The sequence below is a fragment of the Furipterus horrens genome, unplaced genomic scaffold, assembly GCF_987537825.1.
Source record: "Furipterus horrens unplaced genomic scaffold, mFurHor1.1.pri manual_scaffold_5, whole genome shotgun sequence".
NCBI lineage: Eukaryota > Metazoa > Chordata > Mammalia > Chiroptera > Furipteridae > Furipterus > Furipterus horrens.
Window position 1 is genome coordinate 202,475,864 of NW_028327175.1, and position 27,255 is coordinate 202,503,118.

General features: G+C 62.1%; 1 protein-coding gene across 1 annotated transcript in view; it reads left to right on the forward strand.

The window, feature by feature from the left end:
• The window catches only part of JAKMIP3 (Janus kinase and microtubule interacting protein 3), a 51,282-nt gene that overhangs the window by 18,164 nt on the left and 5,863 nt on the right, over positions 1–27,255 (forward strand). The window contains exons 4-21 of the mRNA XM_090278804.1: positions 5,796–6,011; positions 7,694–7,813; positions 8,326–8,472; positions 9,171–9,302; positions 10,771–10,806; positions 11,553–11,612; positions 13,087–13,215; positions 14,029–14,157; positions 16,018–16,101; positions 16,338–16,400; positions 17,102–17,200; positions 17,941–18,039; positions 18,128–18,181; positions 20,121–20,186; positions 20,998–21,066; positions 21,155–21,232; positions 23,682–23,885; positions 25,983–26,048. Coding sequence (XP_090134930.1) covers positions 5,796–6,011; positions 7,694–7,813; positions 8,326–8,472; positions 9,171–9,302; positions 10,771–10,806; positions 11,553–11,612; positions 13,087–13,215; positions 14,029–14,157; positions 16,018–16,101; positions 16,338–16,400; positions 17,102–17,200; positions 17,941–18,039; positions 18,128–18,181; positions 20,121–20,186; positions 20,998–21,066; positions 21,155–21,232; positions 23,682–23,885; positions 25,983–26,048 — 1,851 coding nt within the window. The remainder of the gene's footprint in view (positions 1–5,795; positions 6,012–7,693; positions 7,814–8,325; positions 8,473–9,170; positions 9,303–10,770; positions 10,807–11,552; positions 11,613–13,086; positions 13,216–14,028; positions 14,158–16,017; positions 16,102–16,337; positions 16,401–17,101; positions 17,201–17,940; positions 18,040–18,127; positions 18,182–20,120; positions 20,187–20,997; positions 21,067–21,154; positions 21,233–23,681; positions 23,886–25,982; positions 26,049–27,255) is intronic.

Here is a 27,255-nt window from a genome sequence, read left to right on the forward strand (position 1 = left end):
CATTTAGATGAGCTATCCTCACTTTGTAAAAAGGCTCGACTTCTGGAGGTGTGTCCTCCCACGTCGCCCTTCAAGAGGAACGGGACTTTTCTTGGCCCCTTAGGCTTCTAGATGACCTCAGAATCACTTCTACATAGGAATATGTTGGAATCTTTATTGGAATTTCAACTGAACTGTTAGGGAATACATTTTAACAGAGGACGTGATCATGAATCTCACACAAATATACAATGGACACAAGTCAGAGACTGTATTACACTCGTGAGGTAAAGAAGCAACAGGCCCAGTTGGCAGCCGGTTCAGTGAGGGTTGATCTGAAGAGGTTTGCGCTGCCCAGGTGGTTTGCAGAGTCTGAAGAGGAGCTGTTTGTCTGTCTGCGGACAGGGGTGTCCGGGTTCCAGCAGCTTCCTCCAGGTGAACGGCTGTCTCTGCAGAGTCTAGGTCAAAGCTGAAGGTCACAGGTGGAAGTGCACACACCCAGAGGTCAGGCAGCCCTCAAGCACTCCTAGAAAGGGAGACAGAAATCTTCCACTTCTTTTCCCCCCCATTTCAGCCTCCACGCTTTCCCCTCGAGAATGGAACCCACTGTCCCTGTGGGGAGTCCCTCGATTTGTCATTCCGATGCTCTTTCCCCACCTTCCTCGGAATGAGCCCTGGAAAAGCCGGGTCCCTGGGGCTGTTTTTGGCCAAGTTTATTTTTTTTCAATTGCAGTTGACCTTCAATGTCATTTTATCCAGTTCCGGTGTCCATCATAGTGGTCAGATGGTCCTGTACTTACCAAAGGGGTCCCCCCATAATTCCGCACCCACCTGGCACTGTGCGTGGTTATTACAACGTTGCTGACTCTGTCCCCTGTGCTGTGCTTCACACCCTCATCTGGCCAGGTTTCCACTCCAAGAGGAAGGGAAGGGGCGGGTTGGCCCTGCCACATGCCTGGCTCTGATGTCCTCTGTGAGCTCAGCTGGGTGCCCCTCCCTGGACAGGGCTGTGGTAGACACAGAGGGGGGTCTCTTTGGGCCCCGGAGTAGGGCGGGACCCCCAGGCTGTGTTGTTACCGAGCCTGAGAGCGATGTCCCCGGCACAGTTACTGCACACGTAGCGCATTTGCTACAACTGAGCTCAGACTGTCTTTAAGTTCTATCACATCAAGGCAGTGCAGGCCAAAGCAATTTCCGCTTTCTCATAAAAACCTGTGATGTATGGCATTACCCCTCCTCACCCTGTTGCCTAGACGACAGCTGGTGGAAGTGGGATCCCAGCCAACAGCAGTGACTGAGCCGGCCAGCGGCTGCGGGGCAGGTGGGGGCGTGGCCGGCCCGCTGCTGTCTGTTCAGGGACTTGCTCCAGGTGAATGGCGGGCAGAGCCTGCGCGTCCTCACTCTGGTGGCACCTGGCCGGGTCTGGGCAGCAGTTTGTCTGCAGAAACGTCATCACGGGTGGGGAGGTGGGCCTGTGGCTCCTGGGCTGTTCTTCCATTTTTTCTGAAGCTCACTGATGGCAAATGGCAGCCGCCCACGTGAGCCGCCACCAGCCCCTTCCTTGTCAGCTACTGGAGCAGGGGCGTGTGCACCCGCGCTGCGCGAGGTTGGGCAGAGCCGAGGCGAAGCCCCGCCTCTGGGAGCGCCTGTGAGCAGGTTCCGGCTCGGGTCCCCAGGTGGGAGCTGCCACAGCTCTGGGTGGTGACGGCACCCATGTTGCGCTGTGAGGGGCGGGGGGGTGGGGCTCAGCACCGGGGGGCAGAGGACCTGCCATGTCCCTGTGCTCTGTGACCAGGGGCTCTGGTTCTGTGCCCGAGCTGAGGGCGCTGTGCTGGGGGTGCGGTAAGGTGTGGGGACGCACGTGCTCCCTTGTCAGGAGGCCTCTGGCCCTGCACCCGCCACACACCGCCCCCGGGGACCTGTCGTCCCAAGGGCCTCCCTCCCAGTCCATACACGTGTGTTCCTGGGAGAGAAGGGTGGAGTGGGTTCTTGACAGTGAGGCGGGGGTGAGGGGCGGGAGTAGGGGTTCTGGACAGGAAGTCACAGTGATCAAGGACATGAAGGTGGAGCCTCAGGGATGGCGCTTTTCTTAAAAAGCAATTTACAGTGTGCCCTCACTTACCGCCGGTATTACGTTCCAGACCCCCCCCAAAGTGGGAACCTTACATGTATTCTACACTTTTAAACCTACGTAACTTTAACAACATACGTGTACAGTCCTGCAGAATCCCACAATATAGCAAAAAACCCGAGATAAATAATTACTTTTTAAAAATCCCATAGTACAGTGAGGCTGTGGTAAGTGAACCGCGATCTAGGGAGGGACTGCTGTAGTTACTTTAGAGAAAGGGGACGGGACCCCAGCCAGGGCGCAGAGATGGCTCTTGTCGGGAGTCAGGCTGTAACGGAACCCCCGGGCTGCTCCGATAGAAACAGAACCCATGGGCTGTTTAGTTAGGGGCCCGATTGCCCGCCGCCAGAATTATAACTCTCAACACCAGAGTTTAGTGAAAAGAAAAAGAATTGTTTATTTAACAGATATATAGATTTAGATTATTTGCGGATTTCTGCTGCTAGGTCTTATGTTCTTTAAAACACCCACAAACACGTAGTTCTGCCTCCCCCTACCAAACCAGCCTAGCACTGTTTCCCTACTTCCCAGGCACAGTTCAGCTTTACCAGCAGCTGCCAATCACTCAGTTCTGATCGGGGAGGTCTTTCTGTGCTGTGGTGCCCCCAGCTCTTAATGCAGAACTGCGTGGATTCTCAGCCTCCTTGTAAACTGCCTTCCTCCTGCAATCCGCGTGGATCTCCTCTCCTTCTCAAAGCAGCCTGGCGAAAGTTTCTTCTTCAAGCAGCCTGGAGGACCCCCTTAAAGCAGCCTGGAGACCCCTGCTAAAATGTCTGCAGCTGCTTTTAAATCCCTGACCGAGTCCTCTGACGCAGTGGGTGTAGCCACCAGTTCTGACCATTCACAGAACCCTATGCAGGCTCTGTAGGCTCTTTCCTACCATCCCCTGGTCCAAGACCCCTCCCATCTTCCTGGGTCTTGGAAGTTTCAAAGTGGATCTTTGTGCAACAAAGTTTCCAGCCACTAGCCCCAGGCATGCAAAGGCATCCTGAAAGCTGCTTCCTTTCCCCTATCTCCCAGCGGCAAGCTCTGGGGTTTGTTTTTGGACTCCCCTGTTTCTGTAAGAAGGCTACAATCATGAAGAACAAGAACAAAGTGAGGAAGCAGCACTGAAGCAGCCAGACAAACAGAAATTCAAGGCAGGCCCCTATCAGTGCTAGAGAAACGTCTATGACCGGGACTGAAGACCAGGCTCCGAAGTGTGTCCTGCTCAGCACCGTGATCACTGCGACCAAAGCAAAGTGCTCACCTGCAACGTTGAAATAAAAGGCCAGACACAACTGCAGGGTTGAACTTACTGCTCCTTCTGGGGGTCGAAACAGCCCCAGAGCCGTTGTTCATTCCGCCGCTGGAACGGGAGTGGCGGGGCTGCAAGTGCTGCTGGGAAGCCGCTGGAGACTGTAGACGCACGCTCGGCTGCCTGGGGAGGGATGCAGGGCCTCTGCAGAGCAAACACTCAGTGCGGATGAGACCTCTGGATGCTGGAGGCAATACTTTCGTCCACAAGGAGGCCACGTCGAACGCAGGACAACAGTCTCGCTTGGGGGCAATGTCACCAGCTGCAGACTGAAACCCTTTGTGATGGGGCGGGCACCATGAGAGCCCAGGGCCTTCCAGCAGGTTACCAGGCACACACGGCCAGTGTCCTGCAGGAACAAAGTCACAGAGGAGCCTGCTCCTCCTCCAAGAGGCCCCCCTGAGTTGCTGGTCAGCAGAAGTACTCTTTGGAGAATAACATACCTTTGAAGGTCTGATTATTGTTAAAATGCTCCTGGACAGCCTCCTCGTATCGGTGACCTTCACCCAGTGCCGGTCTCTCTCCCTCCGAGCACTGCCTCTGTGATCTGGCCCGTGGCCTGCTGCCTGAGGAGGCCCTCCACCCAGCCCCCCCCCAGCAATCCCCCCCTAAATCCATGCCCATGGGTTGTACATACAAGTTCTCCCGCTTCACCCTTTCATATATTCTTCTTCTTTTTTTAAATAAATAAATGATTAATTCATTATTTTTATAATAAAAAATAATCCCTCCCTCTCAGATATTAAGACCCTTTATAATCCTATAAAGGACAATGGGCGAAGGTCTTGTGCTCCTCTAGCTGCTTCAAGCTGGACATGGTCATCGTCCTACGTACCCTTGGGTCCAGAAATCCCTAATAAGAGTGGGGGTGTGGAGGGGAGGGTGGCCTTCCCACGTGGGGAAGGATCGTGCAGACTCCAGGTCGGCTGGCTGTCCCCGGACAACGGCGTGGAAAAATACGTTCATAGATTGAGGTGTACTGAGTCATACAGCCTCCCGTCCCGTCCCATCACGTCCTGGCTTCACGCCCCTCACTGCCCCCCAGCCCCCGACTCACCCAGAGCAACGCCCGGTCCTGCAGGCTCCGTGCCGCTAAGGGCCCTGACAGGTGCACCGTTTTTCTCTTTCGTCCCCTGGTTTTACTGCACCTCCTCTGTGCTCAGCTGTGCTTGGGTGCACAAGGACTGCCACTGTGTCCCACGGGCCTGTGGGATTCAGTACCGAAGCATGCTCTGCGGGTCTGCAGCCAGGAGCAACGGGCTCTATGTACCCTGCAGCCCGGGGGGGCGGCAGCCTGGGTGTGTGTAAGTGCCCCTGAGATGTCCACACAGCGACGACATTGCCTAACGACGCACGTTTCAGAACGTGGGCAAGTGACAGGTGAATGTAACGGGGGCGGGCGTGGGGCCCGGCCACTGGCTGAGGGCCCTCAGTGGAGAAGCTGCCTGTGGGTGATTCGGGGCTTCAGGACAACCCCCTGGGAGACACGGGCACTGAGCTTAAAGTGAGCTCCCCATCATTAAAAGATCAAACCCTGTCCTTTCCTTTGTGGGGGGATCACGGAGCCCCGGCAGGCGACACGTGGCGGTGACCCTCGGGGAGGCCGGCTGCTGGTCTCACCCTCCTCTTCAGTAGCTGATTGCAGCGGGCTGTGTGTGCTGAGCCTGACTTCTTGTTCTTCTTGTTTCCTGAAGAAAGGAGAGTGACTTTCCAAAGCGTGGGTGTCAGAGTGGAAACGCCAGGCCACAGGGCGTAGCCGCCTGCTGATCTGATTTCCTTCTCCCGGCCTCTGTCTCCACTCATTGGCTGTGTTGCCGCTGCAGTTCTGTGGGTTCCGGCAAGTGGGAATTTAGCAATTAAGGATTTCTTTTATTCTCCTCAGTTCGCCGCTCGCCCATAAATTCTGTGATCCGGGCTAATTAGACGTTGCATCTTTGTGCCCAAGCTGACTTCAGCAGATGGCTGATTTATTAGCCAATTGTAACCCTCAGCTGCCACCAAGCACCAAGACGGCCTATCCTGCTCTGTGGTTCAAAAATACATTTTAAACCGAGTCTTCCTGCGACTCTAGCGCCTTATGTAATGATGCTTGCGGGCACCCCTCTGTCCATCTGAAGCGTGGGCGGTGGTGGGGTTTGTTCTGCCGGGCCCTCTGGGAGCCCACCTCTGGCCGGGGCGCTCCCGAGGCTGCCCAGAGAGGGGCATGGAGGCAGGTGGCTTCTCACAGCGGTTAGGAGGCCGAGCACAGGTTCGCTGCCGTGAAGGGCGCGTGGGGAGGGCTGGCGTGGGACGGGGGGGCCCTCCTGATGCTTGTGCATTCTGCCTGTCGCTATGGTAACCTCCCTATCCCCTGCCTGCGCGTGTGACTGTGTTCTGTTCTCCTTGTAGATGGAGGAGATAAAGTTTAAGGACAGAGCAGTCTTCGTGCTGGAGAGAGAGTTAGGGGTTCAAGCCGGGCATGCTCAGAGGCTGCAGCTCCAAAAGGAGGCTCTAGATGAGCAGCTGTCCCAGGTCAAAGAGGCTGAGCGGCACCTGGGCAGCCCCAGACGGGAACTTCCTTTTGCAAGCGGTGCAGGAGACGCCTCAGACCACTCGGGAAGCCCTGTAAGCACCTCCCCAACGCCCCGCCCACCCGGAGCCGCGGGGACCCACCCCACGCGTGCCCGTGGCTGCCAGGCCCTGCCAGGCGGCTCCCCAGGGAGCCAGAGCCTCCCAGCCTAGTGTCACCGACCACGCCTGCAGACCACCAACCAGCCAGGCCTGGGGCCTTTTGGCTTTCTGTCTCAGTCAAGAGGACAGACAGACGTCGTCCTCCCTGCCCCACTGCTGAGGTGTGCACAGCCGGCCTTCACGGGGTCTCCCCGGAGCCACAGGCCCCCAGGTTGCTGCGTCCCTGGTGCTGGCCAGGCTGCACCTGCCCGGGGCTGGCGGGGCATGAGGCTGCGGGGCTCCCCTCGCCTCACGTGGGCCCCGCCCCTCACCCCGGCCCCGCCCCTCATTCATGCAGTGATTTCCACCGCTCGCGTCACCCGTCACCCTCCCACCTGCTTCTCATGTGACTGTGACCCTTTTCTGCTTCTCCCGGGCCCGCCAGGACGGCGCAGGGCCACAGCCGCCCAGCCGTGACCCCGTCCGTCTCTCTGTCACTGCTCCTCATTCAGGGCCGGGGAAGTCGGGGGCGGGGGGACGGGTTCTAAATTCCACAGAGGCTCCCCGTGGCCCGCTCGGGCCGGCCCCCAGCCTCTCCTGCACCTGCTGAATGAGGAATCGCCCCTCTGTCCTGGACACGCACGTGTGAGCTGAGCCAGCCCTCGGGCAGTGACACTTGATAGTGCTACAGTGATCCCTCACTTATCGCGGGTGCTACGTTCTAGAGCCCCCCCTCCGCGACAGGTGAAAATCCGCGAAGTAGGAACCTGACATTTACTTTACTGTTTATATATATTTGAAGGCTTTATAAACCCTTCCCACACACTTGTAAACCGTTCCCAGTCCCTTATTAACCTTTTCCACGCTTTTATAAACACTACTTACGTTCTTAAACATATTCCACACTCTTAAACCTACGTAACTTTAACAACGTATGTATACGGAACCGCAAAATCCCGTGATATAGTGAAAAATCTGCAATAAGTAATTAAATATAATATTTCTAAAAATCGCGCACCACAGCGAGGCCGCGATAAGTGAACCGCGATATAGAGAGGGACCGCTGTATTCTGCATGACTGAACGGAATTAGCGCCTGTCCTGGCTCATTACCTGATACATGCGTGACCCCCGGAGACTCAGACTGGACCAAGTGTGTTCGCTGGTTTTGCCTGAAGTCTCAGTGGTTCTACATGGCCTTTCAGGAACGTAATCCTGGGACACCAGCTTTTGAGGGTCTTAGGTCAAATGTGCTCTGCGCTCACATGATCACATCAGGGAAGTGGCTTCCCCCCTGGGGGCGGGGCGGACCCTTCCTGACGGGCAGCAGGCGTGGGGGCGGATCGCAGGGGCCTGGGGGGCCAGTGCTGACACTCCGGGGCTCCCTGCAGCCAGCGTACCTGCGCGCACGCCCTTGCCCCGCGCTTGCATTTTCTGGTCATTGCTGCTCCCGCATTCCGCACCATCTCGCGCTTTGCCGAGCCAAGGGGCTCCAGCCCCTCGGAGGGCCCCACCGCCCACCGCCCACCCGGAGGCCCGGGCCCGTGACCCAGCCGCGCCCCGGGTTCGCGGTGTGCTGGGCTGTGCGGAGGCCTCTGTGTCGAGGACCGGTTATTTTGCAGTTGACCTCTGTTTTAGGAACAGCAGCTGGACGAGAAGGATGCTCGGCGCTTCCAACTTAAAATCGCAGAGCTCAGCGCGATCATTCGGAAGCTGGAGGACCGGAACGCCCTGCTCTCGGAGGAGAGGAACGAGCTGGTGAGCCAGCGGCGGGGGCGCGCAGGCGGGCAGGCTGGGTCCTCGGACCCCAGGGGCTCGGCGCTGCGGTGTAGCGATGGGGTGGGGGTGGGGGTGGGGAATCCACGTCCAGAATTCCTCGCAGAAAGGAGCGCCGGTGACCAGGTTGGGGCTGGCGTCTTGGCCTCCTGGCTGTTGCCAATAAAACGGTTGAGGGCCCATTCGGACCTCAGACGCTGGTTGGCTGATCCCTGCTCCGTGTCATTGGGGGAAGCCTCCTCAGTTCTTCACATAGTGTGGGAGGTGTGAGGACGTCACCCTTCGGTGGCGCCGTCACCGTCAGTCCTTGCAGCCACTGAGATTTCCGAGCAGCTTGTGCCCCAGTGAGTGCTTCTCACAGCGCCCGCGGGGTCCCGGTGCCGCTGCCCCCCCTGGACCTGATGGCACCGTCCGCAGCCGCGCCTGCTTGTCCTGCGCGTGCTCTGTCTGTCACAACTAGAAACACGGTGTCCATCACCAATCGTGTCTCTCAGCTAAAGCGAGTTCGAGAAGCTGAAAGCCAGTACAAGCCACTGCTGGACAAAAACAAACGTCTCACTCGGAAGAACGAGAGTCTGTCCCACAATTTACGTCGCATGGAAAACAAGTTAAAATTTGTCACCCAGGAGAACATAGAAATGGTAAGGGGCCCTGATGTGTCCGTCAGCCAGCAGAGGGTGCGCGGGCCTGCGTTGCCATAACGACCTCTTCCGCGGCCCTCGTCCCCTGCCTGGGGAGTGACAGGAGCCAGCAGGGAAGACACTGAACAGCCACATCTCCCAGCCCCAGGCCGCCATCCAGCTCTGAGCACTGTGGGCAGAGGTGGTGGGGGCCCCAGCACAGGCCTCAGGGGAGAAAGGAACAGCAGGCCAGGCACAGGGCTTGGGAATCGGTGGGGGTGGGGGTGGGGGTCCCCTCCTGCCGCCACGACTAAGTGGAGTTGGGGATGACGAGCTGGAGTCTGGTGTGTTCCTTCTGGTCCTGAGGGCCCCAGAGACCCTGAGTGAGGGGCTCAGCAGTGTGGGGGAGGGGCAGGTGTGCCCCCGCAGAGCACTCCTCTTTTTACACTCTGACTTGAGCAATAGCAGCAGGGTGTGAACTGGCATGGACAGCTCACAGGGTCTCGTCTTGGGGAGCATCATCTCCCCATGGGCGCTGAGCCGGGCTGCACCGCCCCGCCCCCACATCGGGGACCAGCCAAGACGCAGCCTTGGTTTCCCCAGGCTCGGCAGCGCGGCCGCCCCAAGGTCTGAGCAGAGAGCGGGAAGACCCTGGCATCCCATCTCCCACTTGGGCCACCCGGCTCCACCCTCGCGACGCGGTCTTATTGGTTTTTCAGAGACAGAGAACCGAGATTATAAGGAGACCCAGCTCCTTGAATGACCTGGACCAGAGTCAGGACGACAGAGAAGTTGACTTTCTGAAGCTGCAGATTGTGGAGCAGCAGAACCTCATAGACGAGCTTTCCAAGGTGCCCGGGCGCCAGGGTCTGGCCCTCCCCTCCCTGCTCTCTTCTGCCCCGAGAGGTCACACCCTGAGCCCATGGCCCCTGGGGTCTGCCACCAAGGATCCCCCAGGAGGTGGGGGTCGTTTGTCTTCTGGCCCCTCCCCGGTGCCTCTGGGGCTGGAGGCGGCCCTGCGCAGAGCTCCGCGCTCTTTCTCCTCATCGCGCTGGGCCGGGCGTTCCGGGAGCCACCACTCCGCCAGCATCAGGCCCTGGCCCCCGAGGCCACAGCCAGGGGCATGAGACAGCAGCACCCGTTCCCTCACGGCCCTGCAGGCCGGAAACCCACAGTCGGGGCTCTGGCAGGGACAGGCGTCCTGGTGCGTGGGGGCGGGGCTTCTGGGGCCACGGCTCTCCCGCCCCTGCCTGGCTTCAAGGGGCCTTCTCTCTGTGTCTCTCTTCTTTTTTTTAAAGCCACTTTATTTTTACTTTTTAAATATTTTATTTATTTATTTTTAGAGAGAAGGGGAGGGAGGGAGAAAGAGAGGGAGAGAAACATCCATGTGCGAGAGATACATCGATCAGTTGCTTCTCACACGCCCCCAACCGGAGAGCTGGCCTGCAGCCCAGGCCTGTGCTCTGACTGGGAATCGAACCGGTGACCTTTCAGTCCGCAGGCCAGTGCTCAGTCCACTGAGCCACACCAGCCAGGGCTGTGTCTCTCCTCTTGTAAGGACACTTGCCCACCCCAATCCAGGATGGCCTCATCTCAAAATCCCTAATTTAATCCCATCTGCAAAGACCCTATTTCCACAGAAGGCCACAATCCCAGATTCTAGGGACTATGACGTGGCCCCACCTTTTGGGGGGCCGCATCAGGCCATCTGTACTGCCCTGTCCTGCAGCCCTGAGGCCCCCAGCCCAACTTTCCAATCCTCCGTGCGTCCTGATTCGGGGCACATTCTGCTCGTTGTTGGGACCCCAGCTAACGCCATGGTCAGGTCTTTCAGAATGAGCTGCCAGTCCTTCTGTGTCCTCGGGCCACAGTGGCGGCAACAGCCTCCCTCTCTGCGGCTGGCGTTGCACGTGGCTGGAAGTGCTGTTTCAGTGACTGACATCACCTCCGAAGTGACAGGGATGGGACAGAGAGGTGGCCCTGCCCCCACAGGCTGCGGGTTGGGGCCCCCCAGCAGCCTCCCTGAGGCCCGGGCTCCTGTCTTGCCCAATGACGCCGTGACCCTCAGTTTCCACAGTTGTAAGAACTCAGGGAGGGAACAGGAAGGGGAAACACCCACACAAACACACATCCCCGGGTTCCGAAAGGCCACCTGTCCTGACCGAGGGCCCGGGGCCGCAGCTGGGGGAAGGAGGAAGGACTGGCAGACTCGTCCTTCCCAGGGCAGGAAGCGGCAGAGGTGGGGGTGCGCAGGGCTCTGGGGTCCTGGGGGCAGGTCCACGCTCGGGTTCCCCAGACTGCTGTCCTCTCTTCCCATAGACCCTGGAGACGGCCGGCTACGTGAAGAGTGTGTTAGTAAGTATCACGCGGCCCTATCTGTCCTTGTCCCTGGGACCCCACCTGGCCTTGTCCCTGGGACCCCACCTGTGCCCACAGCTCCTTCCAGGCCAGACAGAAGTGGCCGTGCCAGCATCTGGGTGGATTTTGTGGCCACAGTGGTACCTGCCCTGAGGCCTTGGTGTGGTGACTGAGGACGTCCTCTGTCAGGGGGCCGCCTCTGCCGCTGGCCCGTGGCAGCGCCCAGCTGTGCTCCTTCTTGAGTTGCTTAATCACACAGAGGCCTGTGGGCTCCCCTCCTGGGGCCCTTCCCCAGCCACGGGCCTCCCAGCCAGCACGGGCCTGGGGTCCGGGTCTGGTGGGTTCTGCCAGGGTCACAGAAAGGCAGCCTGGCTTCCGGAGAGAAGCGGGTTGCCGCTGCCCATGCTCACAGGCCCCCGCCCCCATCCACGGGCTCCACTCCTGCAGACTTGCGCTCAGAGGACACAGGGTCTGGCCCATCTGTCCTCTCAGGCCCCTTTCCATGCATGCCCCTCAAATGCGCGTGCGGGACCCCAAACCAGCCACAGCCATGAAGGAAGCTGGGGGGGCGCCAAGGGTGGTGAGCCGGCCGCTCCTGCCACCCGAGGGGCCGTGGGCACAGGTGCTGTGACGGCGGGAGCGGCCTGTCCACGCAGGCAGCAACACGCCACGTCCGCCTGTGCCTCTGACACTGAGAGAGCTGCTCAGTCACTCAGACGCGTCCCTTCAACTGGCCTCTGCAGGAGCGCGACAAGCTGCTGCGGTTCCGGAAGCAGAGGAAGAAGATGGCAAAGCTCCCCAAGGTGAGCGTGAGGGCGGCGCGGGGCGCGGATGCGCGGGCTCCAAAAGCCGCCGAGGAGGAAGGAGCCTCTTCCTTTGGCGGTGAAAAGAAAATGGTTCCATTATTTCCAAAAACGGTTCCCGTGAAATGACCGACGCAGGGTCCAAAGTCAATACTCTGTCCATAATTTTAAATTAAAAATCCAGCCTTCTTTCTTTTAAGATATATTTTTAGAGATTTTATTTATTTACTTCTAAGGGAGGGGGAGGGAGGGAGAGAGGGGGAGGGGAACATCGGTAGGCTGGCTCTTGCACGCGCCCCAACCAGGAACCAAACCCGCAACCCAGGCCCGGCCCTGACCGGTTTGCAGGACGACACCCAACCCACTGAGCCACACGGGTCAGGAATGCCTTTTTTCTGTTAAATGTCCACGAGAAGATATGAGCTCGTGACAACAACAAGGAGGGGGAGGGGTCAGCCACAGGCCCTGCGTGGGGCCTGCCAGGACTCCAGGACCCGAGGCCCGAAGCACGGCCACCCGCCGGCTGCAGCCCCTGGTACGCAGGCCCCTCCCGTGAAGACCTGGCGGTGTCTCGGCAGCACAACCCTTTTCTACAGAGCGGATTTTTATTAGAGCAGATCTGCGAGACCTTTCCTAGGGGCCCGGCTCGTGTCCTGCTTTTTACAAAGCACGTGTGTTTTTGTTTGGTTTTGAACAGTCCGCGATGTTCATTCGTGGGTTTGTCTGGGCCTTAAAAAGGCCCCCAGGAGGTACGAGAGGTCGCTTAGTGCACTGAGGGAGGGTCAGAGGCCAGCCGACAGCAGGAGCCAGCAGCGTGGATGGGCTGGGGGAGGTGCGTGCTTCCCTGAGACGGGGAGAGACAGGCGGGTGAGTCAGGAGCCCTCAGGGAGCAGAACGGGCTTGGGGGCCATACTTGAACTGGAGCACACGGGGGCCTGGGGGAGGGGCCGGGCTGCTAACCTCAGAGATGAGCTGTGGGGTGTCCCTCGGGCAGGGCCCTCATGCGAGCTGGGGAAGGACCAGCTTTTGCTCTTGTTTCTACTTTTATTCTGATCGGCCAAGGATGGTACTTTGAAAGCACAACAAAAATGAATCGCTAGAGAAGGCACCACTTGCTAAAGGCAGGGCTGCTGCTCACCGTTAGTCCCGGGACACGTCACCTGCACAGTGACATCTGCGTGCCGCTGCCCTGGGACGTGCAGAGCTGGTCCTCGTGGCCCTGCTCAGTCCACACGGCGATGGCAGCCACCTCTCCGTGGACCTCTGATTCCCTCTCCGCTCTGCTCCTCGCCAGCCTGCTTCCACAAGGGCCGTGTGGCCCCTGAGGCTGGGGGGCTGAGGTGGAGCCTGGAGTGCGCTGGGCAGGGGCCCACGGCTGGGCAGCAGAGGAGAGGGCAGGCGGGCGGCCCAGAGACCCGGGGGCCGGCGTCCCAGCCTGGCTGGGCGGGGACTGACACTCTCCCTTCCTTCAAAGCCGGTCGTGGTGGAGACCTTCTTCGGGTACGATGAAGAGGCTTCCCTGGAATCCGACGGCTCTTCCATATCCTACCAGACAGACAGGACGGACCAGACCCCATGCACCCCAGACGATGACCTGGAGGAGGTACCGGGGCGGCAGGGCCAGGGTCGGGGGGGCAGCTCCCTGCAGAGGTAGCCAGGTGGCCCTCCCTGGCCCTGCCCCCACCCCCACAGTGCAGGGCTCACACACCCCTCTGCTTCACCCCGTCCAGTGATCCCCCTGCAGAGGTTAAAGGGACTGCAGCACGGCTGGGGAGGCCTGAACCCCAGCCCGGGGCTGTCACCACCACCGGGGGGCGTGGGGGGGCACACACGGGGAGGTGCGCAGGCAGCAGAGGCTTCATCTCTGACAAAAAGAAGGCCACGTACCATCCCCCGTCCCTCAAACTCAGCCATTTGAGTCTGTGCTGACTGGGCCTGCCCTGTACCCAGGGAACAAGAAGGGACCGCCCCTGGCAGGGACCCGGTGGCCCTGGAGCTGCCTGTCGCCTCAGCCTCAGACACGGCAGCTCACCTGCCGCCAGGCGGGCTCAGGGCACAGGCGGGGCTCCCGGGCCCTCGCACGCAGACCTCTGCTTGTTTCCTGGGCAGTGAGCCCTTCGGGGTCTGGTGGGGCCTCAGAAGCAGTGGCCACAGCCCCGTCCTCTCACGGGCAGCAGGTGTCACTGCAGCCAGCAGGAGGCGTGAGGGGCCCGGGCAGGAAGGGCCTGCAGTGGGTGGCAGGTGGGGAGGGATCTGGCCGTTGGGGTGGACAGCTCCAGCCATGCTCTCCTCCCGGGGGTACCAGGGCGGGGCGGGGCTCCGGCCACCCACATTCCGCCCCCCACAAGGGGCTCAGACTCCCCTCCCGGGCCCCAGGGAGAGGCAGGCCCTCACGCTGGTCTGTGCGCCTCTGCAGGGCATGGCCAAGGAGGAGACGGAGCTGCGGTTCCGGCAGCTGACCATGGAGTACCAGGCCCTACAGCGCGCGTACGCCCTGCTGCAGGAGCAGGTCGGAGGGACGCTGGACGCCGAGCGAGAAGTTAAGGTCTAACTGACTCTCACTCCAGGGGCCCTCCCGCTTGACCCCCAGCTGTGGCAGGGACACGGGGGCATCACCCCACATTCCCACCCGGGCCCTCCTCTCCTGCAGTTGGCATGGCCGTGATGCCCACCAGGCGACTGGGAGCCTGTGTGGAGAAGCTGTCGTCTGGGCTGGGCCGGGCCGGGCTGGGCAGGGGGGCAGCTGAACCTCCTGAGTGTGTTGTCCTGCTCCGTCCGGGCCGGCCTGGAGGCCACAGGGCCTGCTGCACCGTGAAGGTGGAGTGACCTTTGTGGCCACCCTGGCAGCGGTGCATTTAGGGAGCTGTCCCTCATGGAGGTGTGGGGAGGGGGAGGGAGGGCCAGTGTTCGAGCTCGGGGTTTGCCGTTGGCCGAGACGGTTCATTCATGCAGCCCACGCTGAGCCCAGGCTGTGCCCCCCTCGTCCCGGGCCTCACAGGGCAGCCCCACCAGCGCCCGTACGTGTCCCACTCCTGCCCCGCTTCCTGGGTGGACGGGGTTCATCCTCGTCTGTGTCCCTCCTGGGGCTGACGGGCGCTCTCTGCTGGCTGCCAGGGGAGGAGAGGCGGGGTCCCTCACAGGGCTCCACCTGAGGTCCTCTCCCACCTCCCTGACCATCCCCGAGCTGCCTGGACTCGAGGGGGAGCAGCTACAGGAATGGGGGTGGCGTGGGCAGGGACCGTGTGGACTCGGTCCGTTCCCGGTGGCGCCGGGGCAGCCGGGTGGGACCGGCCGAGCCTCTTCTCGAGTGGCAGACGGGCAGCTGCTGTGACCACTGGGAAGTGGGAAGAACCTTTTCTGTTCTTCCTGTTGGGCAGCGGAGAAACATTTGTTTGGGGGCCACACAGACAGACAACATGGCCTCAAGGTCTTTGCCTAGAGAGTAAACACATCCAAACTGTGTTTTTAAAAGTGACACCCCACACAGGCAGACTGTTGGGGGTGTCACCTCCCCCTGCACAAGTCAGGGAGGCCTGGCCATGGGGGGGGAGCACAGGGACAGCCCTTCCACCTGTGGTCCCCAGACTGGTGGCCGGCACCCCTCCCCTCCCCCAGTCGGAGAGCACGGGGCGAGGGCTAACGAGAACCCCACCCCCACCCCAGGTTCTCCCAGACCCTTCACTTCTGTCCCTGCCGTCCTCAGGGAGAGCGGCAGCCAGGAGAGGGAGGAGGGGTATGTGGGGAGAGAGAGGGGGTCAGAGCCAGCGCCAGGGCCGCGTGGGCCTCCCTCCCGAGTCGCGGGGCCCCGGGCGCCGTGCCCAGCCAGCCCCAAACGCCCACATCCGTGTGCCCTGGAAGCTGTTCCCAGGGGCAGGAGTGCCCATCGGGAGGAAGTGCCCATGGTTCAGACCCCAGAGGGAGTTAACTCACGGGAGGGTGGCTGGGACCCCTTAAGTCCAGGCAGCACGTAGGGGGCTGGTTTCCTAAACAAGGGACAGGCTCAGAGGAGGAGGGAACCCATGGGAGGCTGAAGGGAAGGTGCTGCTGGGGCCCGGCCGGCTGGTGGCTTTGCCAGCCCACCTGTGGGTGGTCATCACTGTCACCCAGAGGCAGGGACACGCCCTGGCAGGCACCCAGCAGCCCTGCCGCTCTCAGCGGCGGTTTCCCCCGCAAAGGAGGGTTTCCCCCACTGATCCCTCAGAAAGAACCCCAGACCTTCCATAATCCAGGGAGGCCGCGTGCTTCCAGCCAGCCTGGGGGCCCTTCCTTCCGCAGAGCCTTCTCGCAAAGCCACCGCCGGCCGTTCCGCACTCACCGACCCCGCAGGCCGGCCCCGGAACCTCCCCCGGGTGGCCGTGTCCTGGCTCTTAGGGAAAATTTGATGTCTCTCTGCTCCCGCCCACAGACCCGTGAGCAGCTCCAAGCAGACGCGCAGAGGGCGCAGGCGCGGATCGAGGACCTGGAGAGGGCGCTGGCGGAGCAGGGGCAGGTGAGCGCCGCCGGGCAGGCATGTGGGGTCCGGCCGGAGCAGGGCTGTCCCCTCCGGCTCTCTGCCCAGGATGCCCGAGGAGATGGGCCGTCGGAACCGTCCCGAGGTGGCAGCTTCAGATGCTGGGCATGGAGTCCTCTTGTGGAGCCCTTGTTCCGCGAGATGGTGATTAGAATGTGGGTTTCCGAGTCCCTCCGGCTGCGCGTTTACTTCTCCGTTTCCGCTCCCTCCTCAAGGACATGAAGTGGATTGAAGAGAAGCAAGCCCTGTACCGGAGAAACCAGGAGCTTGTCGAAAAGGTGTGTCCGACCTGTGCGGGTCTGGTCGGTTCCCCAGGAAAAGCACAACGGCTTGGCGCTCACGGAGGCGCGGGTCCCTGCAGCGCGGGGCGGGGGTGCCTGCCGGTCCCACCCATGGGCCCTCCCTGCGGCCCACTGCTGCGGGCTGCCTATCTGCCCTCCCAGCTTCCTGGGGCGAGCGGCCAGGAAGGAGGCAACCGGCTGGGTGGGGCCCAGCGTCTGTAGCAGCTTCTCGCTCCATGGTTGGCCGGGCTCACACGCACACACGTACACACACACAAGCCAACACACACATGCACACTCACGGCTTGTGCTTTTCTCGGGCTGCAGGGAGCAACAGTCCCTTAATTAGTGACGTCGGTTCTGGGGAGGGCCAGGCAGCCACAGCATGTGGTCCTGTGGCCAGCGTCCCTCCAGCTCTGGACAAGCTGGGATCCCAGAGCGCTGCCCTGGCCTGGGTGAGGCAGGGGCCTCATGGGGACACCTCACCCCTCTGTCCTGGGTGGGGCCCTCTCTTTCCCGGCCCCATGCACCTGGCCAGGAAGCTTCCCCACCCCGCATTAGCGGAGGGGTAGGACCCAGCCAGGCACGCTAGGGTGCACCCCCAGGCGCAGGCTGGAGGAAGGACCTTGAGTCAGGCGCCCCAGTAGTTGACTGACCTCACATGCCCTCCAGTGTCTCCTCCATCTTTTATTTTACAGATTAAGCAAATGGAGACACAGGAGGCTCGGCTCAAACATGAGGTCCAGGATGCAAAAGACCAGAACGAGCTGCTGGAGTTCCGGATCCTGGAGCTGGAGGTGCGCCATGGGCCGCGTGCCGGGCGTGAGCGGGGGCGCTGCGTGCTCGCCCGCAGAGCTGGTGGGACGAAGGGCTGAGCCAGCCCCCCGCTCAGCCTCTCTGACACACGACCCCAAAGGCCTGCTTGGAATGGGTGCACCTCTCTGTACGAGGGGCCATATGTGGACCGACACCGTGGTCTGGGCTCTGCTGTGCTGGTCCTCACCCTCCGCCGGGCCCTCGGCCCCCTTTTGGGGGGTGGTCAAGTCTGCTCCAGGAGAGCTCCGGCTGCGCCTGGAGGCCCCCATGGCTCCACCCACCTTCCACCAGCCACTCCTCCCTGCGTGGGTAGCCGTGACATGTGATCCACCTCTGAGGTGGGAAGGCAGGGACTGGGCTGGTGTCCACCCTGCCGCTGCCCCTGTGGGTGGCCATCCTCTCGGCCTCCAGGGCTCCTGCAGTGGGTCCTGGATGAGGGTGTGGCAGCTCCAGCCACTGTCCTGGGGGCCTTGCTCTGGTTAGGCCCATGGGGGACACTGGGGTTCACGGCGGATGGTCCTGCTCCCATGGGCGTCTGCTCAGGGGCTCTCTCCTCGAGCAGGTCCCGCGAGCTTTCAGCCAGCACCACAGCCGGGGCGTCGCGCACACTGAGGTCCCTGTGGCTTCGCTGTGTTCCCTGGCTGCCCCCTGGCTGCCCCTGGAGGGAGGAGATGGCAGGGTGGGGTGCAGGGGGCCTGGCCCAGCCTTGCTCTCCATCTAGGAGAGGGAGAGGAAGTCGCCCGCCATCAACTTTCACCACACCCCCTTTGTGGACGGCAAGAGCCCCCTCCAAGCGCGCTGCGAGGCAGAAGGCGTGGCGGTAAGCCCCGCCCCAGCAGCACCCCCGTGCCCACGCCCACCCGCGCCCTGCCGGCGCTCACCTCCCTGTGTCCCATGTCTCCCTCCAGGACATCCTGGTCACCGAGCTGATGAAGAAGCTGGACATTCTCGGGGACAACGCCGTAAGTGTATGTGGCTCTCCTGACTGTGCATGCTGCTCACGCCGCCCCCGGGGCCCCGCCCCCCGTGGTCCCAGCCCGTGAGTCCAGCTGTGGCCCTGCCCGGCCGCCCCTCCTGTGGCCAGAGCTGCTGGACATGGGCCCCAGGCATGTGGGGGAAACCTCATTCCTTTCTCGTGTTGCTCCTGTGCCCGTATGGGTGGCGCCCAGTGCCCAGAAACATGGGAGGGTGGGGCCTCTGCTCTGCTGGGGTGCGGGGCCTGCACCCAAGTCCTCAGCAGAGATGCTCTGGCCACGTGTTTTCCGCTTCTGAAATCCCTCTCCATCTTTACCCTTCCAGACCCTTGCTGGGAGGGGCCGTAGCTCTGAGGAAGGCCTCAGACACCCCAGACCTGGGAGCCTTGCGTCCTCCGTTTGGGAGGGGCAGAGCCCACAAATAACCCCATGTCTCATTTAGGGCAGATTTCCATTTCAGCAGCCAACTCCTGGAAGGAGCCCTCATTACCGAGGGACGAAGGGACTGTGCCCCTTCCTGCGCCCCTCCATCCTCTGCCCGTCCATCTTCCATCCATCCATCCACCCATCCTCCCTCCATTTACATTCCGTCCCTCCATCCGCCTTACCCTGCGCCTCCCTCCCTCCCTCCCTCCAGCCTCTGTTCTCTGTCCTCCATCCGTCTGTTCATCTGTCCATCCGGCCTCCGTCCGTCATCCTGCACCTGAGTCCCTGCCCAGTGGGTGCATGGACTGGGCTGGGGGGCAGCCCCACCCCACACCCCAGAGCCTCTCCCCAGGACGTTCTCACAGACACAAGGTCTCCGGCTGCAGTCAGGCACCTTGAGCTCCCCGTCCTGGTCCCCATTCTCAAGGGAGAGTGCGGCCCTTCCCCAGATTAGTGCACTGGCAGGTGGAAGAAAGGAGGGCAGGTGCGTGTGAGCACACACACACACACACACACACACACACAGGCGTTGGTGCGGCCTGGCCAGTGTCCCCAGGTAGGAGTGTGGTGCACCGGGCCCCAGGCCCAGCACCACGCCTGATTTGGGGGAGCCAGCCTCTGTGCCTACAGCAACAGACCCCCACCCTTTGCTGCCTGCGTGGGTATCAGGTGGCAAGAGAGCCCCGCCCTGAGGGCGCTGCCACGGCAGCGGGAACCAGAACTGGGGTCTGAGCAGGGCCCGCGTCATGTGCCCACGCCCTGTGAGGGGGCTCAGGGGCCCCGAAGCCAGACCCGCCCCACCCAGAGGGCCTGCCCAGGTGGGCTCGTGGAGGGAGACGCGAATAAAACGTGCAGAAAAGAGGCAGAAAGAGCAGGCGAGGGGCCGGTCCACAGCCTCGCACGCGGGACCTTTGCTCCGCATCTTAAGCGGCGTTTTGGTGACCCAGCTGCCCGCGGGCTGCACACGCCGAGAGCCGCTGTAAGCGAAGACGGGGACGTAGCACGGAGGCCCGTGGCTGCTGCCTGCCTGCTGGACGCGATGCCCGGCCTGTCCCATTCAGCCGGGGGGCTTAGACCGGCAGTGAGGGGGCAAGGGGGACAAAACAGGAAGGCACCCAGGGGAGCAGGGTCAGGAGAGGAGGGAACCAGACTCCTGGGAGGGTATTTCAGCAAAAGCGTTTTTAGCTGTAGCCCCAGCCCTACACCCTGCATCTGTTCAGTCAGTCCCACTAGCACCCCTCATTCAGCCCCACTGTGCACCCCCATTCAGCCCCACCATGCACCCCTCATTCAGCCCCACCGTGTACCCCCCTCATTCAGCCCCACCGTGCACCCCCCATTCAGCCCCACCATGCACCCCTCATTCAGCCCCACCGTGTACCCCCCTCATTCAGCCCCACCGTGCACCCCCCCATTCAGCCCCACCATGCACCCCTCATTCAGCCCAGCTGCCCCGGTGGTCCCGCCCCTGACTATATGTGTGTTCTGCTTTTGGACACAGAATCTAACGAACGAAGAGCAAGTGGTCATCATCCAGGCCAGGACAGTCTTGACTTTGGCTGAGAAGGTAAAGGGGCTGTGGATGCTTTGGGGGGCGGTGGGGGGGTGCTGGCTCCCAGCAGGTCTCCCTCTCCTAGCTCAGCTCAGAGAAGATGCTCTTCCTGGGAGGAAGGGGTGGGATGTGGGGGTCTCTGCTCCTGTGCCCTTGGGAGGTCTGGCACACGCGTGGGTCGAGAAGCACCCACCATCCCTGTTGCAAATGGCAGTCGGCAAGCCCTAACCCCCGTGCTAACTCTGGCCCCCATTCCCCCCTAAAGGCCAGGAGAGGGGGTGGGTCTCTAAGACCATCCACGTTCTGTTTAACCTGCCAGGACCCTCCTTTGGGGGCTGCCACACCCCGGCATCCCCATACCCTGGTCCCACACACAACCCCAGCCTGCCCAGTGCACCCTAGACTGCCCTTTAGCATACCCTCTGTGGGCCCCCAACAAGAAGGGGTGTCCAGCGAAGAGGGATCCAAGGACCGGGGCCGGGAGAGCCGCACCCCGCCTGCAGCACCGGGCAGAGCTCGCTGGGCATGTCCCCCTGCTGCCCCTGCTGCCACCCCTGTCCCTGGGGCAGTCTGGGGGCATGCTCGGCAGGGAGCAGGCCAGCTGTGGGCCGGGCCCAGATGTAGCCTGCACCCTGGGCACACGGGCATCACGGAGACCGCGGTGCCACCCAGCCCGCCTCCCACGAGGGTGGGGCTCTTCCCTCTGGGAGGAAGAGTGTTGGGGGGGACATAGGGGCCTCCCTCCCCCGCCAGGCTGTCTTCACAGAGCGGGAGAGGTGGGATGGCCACCCGAGGGTCACAGTCACCTGCTCTGCTTTGTGTTCAGTGGCTCCAGCAGATCGAAGAGACGGAGTCAGCCCTGCAGCAGAAGATGGCCGACCTGGAGATCGAGAAGGTTGGTGGGAGCCCCGGCACGTGGCCTGCTCCCCGGCATCGCCGGGCCAGGCCTCTGAGGCTGAGACTCAGGCCCTCTCGTGTTTCAGGAGCTCTTCAGTAAACAGAAGGGCTACCTGGACGAGGAGCTGGACTGCAGGAAGCAGGCCTTGGACCAGGCTCACAAGGTGAGGGAGGAATGGCCGCCGAAGGGTGGGAATGGGGAAAGCGGGCCCCACGCCAGCGGCGCCAGGCCTCAGACCCCTGCCCGGGAAGGGCCTGGCCAGTGTGACCGGCATGAGGTCACTGCCTGCATTTGTCCCTCTGGCGCCCCTGGCCCGGTGAGTTCCGAGGATGTGTTTACTGCCTGTCAGCAAACAGTTTGCCTGTGAACACGGGCACCCGAGCAGAATCAAAGGGACATTTGAGATGAGTTGATAAGACAGAGGTCACCGAAACATGATTCATTTGCAAAGCAGCCAAACACAGTTGAATGTGAGTAGCCCCATTCTACTGGGGACCCCTGCCCTGTGCACCCCCACCCCCCACTTCAAGACCAGCACATCAGCCTGCAGTGGGGAACAGCGCTCCCCACCAGGGAGCCCCAAGGCCTTCTGCAGGAATGAAGCCCAGCCCTTCCTTCGGCAATTAGCTGCCCCCGACAGTCAGTCACTGCAGAACAGTCCTAGGCTGTGTATGTGCCTTTGTCTCCCCATGGAGCGCGAGCCCTTCAGGTCAGAGCATGCCATGTGCTGGTCCCAGAAACGCTGTCCGGTGGCCCTGGCAGGCTGGCCCAAGCAAGGTGGCTCAGGGACTGGTGGAAACCCGGCCTGGGGTCTGGAGCTCAGCATCTGGCAGCTGGGAGGCCCGAGGCCAATGGCTCGGCCCCTCCTGGTGAACAGAGGTGTCAGCTCCTGTCCTGGCACTGACAGGCAAGGAGGATGGCCCACGTGCGCAGGGAGGCGACAGACACCCCACCCCCCACCCCGGCTCCGTTGAGACCCTCCTCACGGTGCAGACTTGAAGCCCCAAACTCAGCTGTATGTGTGTTAGAAAACGGGGTGTCCCTCAAATGCCCTAAGAGCGTGGGTGATGTGGCGTGGCAGCTGCTGGGACAGCTGGGGACAGTACTCTGTGGCCGTCTGGAGCAAAAAAATGTGGGGCCCAAAAGTGGGGTTTTTTTTGTTTTTTTTTTTTTTCATTTCTTAAAATGTCTCCTCAGCCTAAAGGACATTGCATAATCATTTTGCCTAAAGAAGAGTAAGCATTCATTTCTGAAGGTGTTACATTTTTGATGGGAAGGTGGAATTCTGCAGTTTGAGAATTTGGTTTTTTCCAAAGACTGCATCTGTGACATTTCCAGAGACACGGTCTGTAAAAGTGCTCCAGATCAGATGGCTAAGTCCTCCGGCGTTTGTAGCAGGACGTGTATTTGGCTGCCGGGTCCCAGCAGCAACCACGTCGCTTTGACTGTGGTGCCTTCTCGGTCACGAGGGGATTTCGGGGAGGCTGCAGAGGGGTAAGGCCAGAGGCGGAGTAAGGTCGGTGGAGGCCTGGGGCACAGAAGAAAATATTGGGCCCCTTGGGAAAAACAGAGGGGCAGGGAAAATAAAAATACAGTTAACCATATTTTATGCAGCGCAGTCATGAAACCAAACTTGGCATCATTAGAAAAAAGTGTAAAGTTGGGGTTTTGCGGGGCCCTTCAGAAGTCAGGGCCCAGGGCGCGTGACCAGTGTGCCCGCGGTTAACCCCGCCTCTGGGTGACCTTTCCTGGTCACCATGTCCCCTCTGGGCCCACTCGGCTCACGGCCCAGGCCTTCCCTACCATCGGCCTCACGGAGCAGCCCTGGCCTGGTGCCGTGGTTCCAGCTTCCCTGTTTCTCCTAGTCTTTTAATGAGGGGGGTCTGTGGGGCTCCAGGCCCTCCCCTGAGGTCCATGGTGACCACGGGGGCCCCTCCTCCCGGGTCCGTGGAGAAGCCGTCCACCAGCACAGGCTCCAGAGTGCTGGGTGGTGCTGTTGCCAGAGAGGCCAGCTGGTCGACCTGGGAACCCTAAGGCCCAGTCCTGCCTCCTCGAGGATGCTGTGACCCCTCGGGAACGGAGCGTGCCCTGTGTCTGCGCCCCGGAGCCAGAATGACACTCAGTAGCCCTCCCACTTGGTGTGGGGAGGGACTTGAATGAATCATTTCTGGGGACACAATTCGCCCCACCGTAGGTGGCATTGAGGACAAGAGTCCTGGCCTCAGTGGGGGACAGGCAGGAAGTTGGGGACATGACCCTCTGTCCTTAGTGACACACACCCTGTGAGCGCTGCCCTCCTCCTTCCCTGGGGCTCACGGAGCCAGGTCTGACGGAGCTTGTGAGCCAAGGAAGAAGCCTTCCCTCCCCTGTTCTTTCCTCAGGGACCCACCTGCCCCCTGGGCTGTTCCCCAACTCTGGGCTCCTGTATCTGCGGACCACGTTTCCCAACAGTACAAATCATTTAGGGAGCCCGGTCGGTGTCCATGCTGTAGGGCATCACAGCAGCCAGTGCAGGAGGAAGGAGTGCCCCCCACTCAGGGGCTCAGAGACATGCCCCGCGGGACAGGGTGCCTGGCCCCCTCTGCGAAAACTGACCTCTGCCCTCCCACCAGCACATCCTGGAGCTGGAGGCCATGCTGTTTGACGCTCTGCAGCAGGAGGCGGGGGCCAAGGTGGCCGAGCTGCTGTCGGAGGACGAGCGGGAGAAGCTCAGGGTAGCTGTGGAGCAGTGGAAGCGCCAGGTCATGAGCGAGCTGCGAGAGCGGGATGCCCAGATCCTGCGGGAGCGCATGGAGCTGCTGCAGCTGGCCCAGCAGGTGCGGAGGGGGGTGGGAGCGAGTGGAGCTGCCGCAGCTGGCCCAGCAGGTGCGGAGGGGGATGGAAGCCAGTGGGGCTGCTGCAGCTGGCCCAGCAGGTGCGGAGGGGGATGGAAGCCAGTGGGGCTGCTGCAGCTGGCCCAGCAGGTGCGGAGGGGGATGGGAGCGAGTGGGGCTGCTGCAGCTGGCCCAGCAGGTGCGGAGGGGGGTGGGAGCGAGGGGGGCTGCCGCAGCTGGCCCAGCAGGTGCGGAGGGGGATGGGAGCGAGGGGGGCTGCTGCAGCTGGCCCAGCAGGTGCGGAGGGGGGTGGGAGCGAGTGGGGCTGCTGCAGCTGGCCCAGTAGGTGCGGAGGGGGGTGGGAGCGAGGGGGGCTGCTGCAGCTGGCCCAGCAGGTGCGGAGGGGGATGGCAGCCAGTGGGGCTGCCGCAGCTGGCCCAGCAGGTGCGGAGGGGGATGGGAGCGAGTGGGGCTGCTGCAGCTGGCCCAGCAGGTGCGGAGGGGGGTGGGAGCGAGGGGGGCTGCCGCAGCTGGCCCAGCAGGTGCGGAGGGGGATGGAAGCCAGTGGGGCTGCCGCAGCTGGCCCAGCAGGTGCGGAGGGGGATGGGAGCGAGGGGGGCTGCTGCAGCTGGCCCAGCAGGTGCGGAGGGGGATGGAAGCCAGTGGGGCTGCTGCAGCTGGCCCAGCAGGTGCGGAGGGGGATGGGAGCGAGGGGGGCTGCTGCAGCTGGCCCAGCAGGTGCGGAGGGGGATGGAAGCCAGTGGGGCTGCTGCAGCTGGCCCAGCAGGTGCGGAGGGGGATGGGAGCGAGGGGGGCTGCCGCAGCTGGCCCAGCAGGTGCGGAGGGGGATGGGAGCGAGGGGGGCTGCCGCAGCTGGCCCAGCAGGTGCGGAGGGGGATGGGAGCGAGGGGGTCTGCCGCAGCTGGCCCAGCAGGTGCGGAGGGGGATGGGAGCGCGTGGAGCTGCCGCAGCTGGCCCAGCAGGTGCGGAAGGGGATGGAAGCCAGTGGGGCTGCTGCAGCTGGCCCAGCAGGTGCGGAGGGGGATGGGAGCGAGTGGAGCTGCCGCAGCTGGCCCAGCAGGTGCGGAGGGGGATGGAAGCCAGTGGGGCTGCTGCAGCTGGCCCAGCAGGTGCGGAGGGGGATGGAAGCCAGTGGGGCTGCTGCAGCTGGCCCAGCAGGTGCGGAGGGGGATGGAAGCCAGTGGGGCTGCTGCAGCTGGCCCAGCAGGTGCGGAGGGGGATGGGAGCGAGTGGGGCTGCTGCAGCTGGCCCAGTAGGTGCGGAGGGGGATGGGAGCGAGTGGGGCTGCTGCAGCTGGCCCAGCAGGTGCGGAGGAGGATGGGAGCGAGTGGGGCTGCCGCAGCTGGCCCAGCAGGTGCGGAGGGGGATGGGAGCGAGGGGGGCTGCTGCAGCTGGCCCAGCAGGTGCGGAGGGGGATGGGAGCGAGGGGGGCTGCCGCAGCTGGCCCAGCAGGTGTGGAGGGGGATGGGAGCGAGGGGGGCTGCCGCAGCTGGCCCAGCAGGTGTGGAGGGGGATGGGAGCACGTGGGGCTGCCGCAGCTGGCCCAGCAGGTGCGGAGGGGGATGGAAGCCAGTGGGGCTGCCGCAGCTGGCCCAGCAGGTGCGGAGGGGGATGGGAGCGAGTGGAGCTGCTGCAGCTGGCCCAGCAGGTGCAGCCTTGCACGCTGAGGGGCTTCCACTGGCCTGCGACTGGCACGCCCCTGTCGCAGTATCTGGGGAGGACCATGACCCAGTGCCTTACCATTTCCTTGGGCTTCTGGCACCATGGTTGATGCTCTGAAGTTCAGGAGCTGGGAGGCGAGCATGGCTGAGGGGAGGCCGCCCTCCCCTGTCGAGGGGAGACCATGTCCCAGGGGACCCGAGCCAGCAGGCCCACCCCTGTCCCAGATGCCGCATTGGGGACGGGTTCACCATGCTGACCAGACTTGCAGACGGGGCCTCGTTCACATGACCGCCAGGGCCCACACCCCAGCAGCGGCTGCTCTGGGGCTGTTTGGGCACCAAGCCCCCGAGTGACCTCAGAAGGCTTTTTTCCCAAATACTCTGATTATTGAAGACCTTCCTCCTTTTCACATTTCAGAGAATTAAAGAGTTAGAAGAAAGAATAGAAGCGCAGAAGAGACAAATAAAGGAATTGGAGGAAAAGGTAAAATAAACGCAGATTCCGGGGCTTACGTGGTCACCAGAGCGTCAGGAGGCGAGAAGAACCAGTAACTCATGTGGGCGTCATGGAATCCTGACTGGGCGTGGGGGCAGGGCCCACGTGGACAGAAAGGTCTCAGGGACGTGGCAGCTCTGGGCCAGGAGCCAGGAGCCTGAGTCCGGGGTCTGGGACGCCCCCTTTGCCATGGCCCAGCCCTGCACCCTTGGGGTCCACTTCTCTCATGGTCTCAGTCTCCCCCGGTCGTAGAAGGGGGTCCGGACCAGAGACCCAGGCTCCCCGAGAGCTGTGCGGAGGTATTTGATTTTTCCAAGTTCCCCAAGCACATTGGACTAAAAACCAAGCTTCTACAGGACAGGCTGTCCCTCAGGGACAGGCCATCTGTCCAGTATGAGTCTCTCACTTCTGGTCCTTGGCACAGTGGCCTCCAGGTTTAGGAAACTGCTGGCGTGCAGTTAGTTTGGGGCCACGCGGCGTGCGGCCTGGGGTGGACTGTCCAGTCCTTTCCTGGACCCCAGCCTGTGAGACGTGGGTCACGGGCGCTATGTCCACTCACAGTCACAGTGAGACTTGGCGCTGCCCAGACTGAGTGGCCGGAGCAGGCCTGGGGAGATCCCAACTCTTCCTGTGGGGTTTTGCTTAGTTTAGGGCAGTTTATTGCCATAATCTGGGGACGTTTCAGTGACCTCTAATGACCACAAGTGATCAGTTCTTGGGGTCAGTCCTGCTGGGGAGCTCACTGAGTGCTGAGTGAAGGTCCACCTCGCTGCCTGCCCTTCCAGAGAGCGGGAGGCTGGTGTTTGGACGGGACCCCTCGCCGTGGGCTGGTGGGAGGGCCAGCAGAGCCTCTGTGCTCGCAGGACAGAGGGCCCCCTCCCAGCAGCAGTCCTCCCACAGCTCGTCCCCTCCCACCTGCCACCTCTCCCACCAATGACACCTGCCTCTGCCAGGCAATCGTCATGGTAACGGCAACCCCACTGTGCCCAAGACCGGCCCCTAGAGCCATGCGGGGCGCAGCCTCCAAATGGGCGTTGGGCAAACAAGGATTTACGCTCCACATGTTTGCGGGACACCCAAGAGGGTCTTGCTGTGCTCAGGGCTCCGGCCTGGCAGTGGGTGCAGCCTCCTGCTCCCCCAAAGGGAACATGTCCCCCCTTTTGCATCTTAAAGAGCATTTGTATTAAATGCTGGC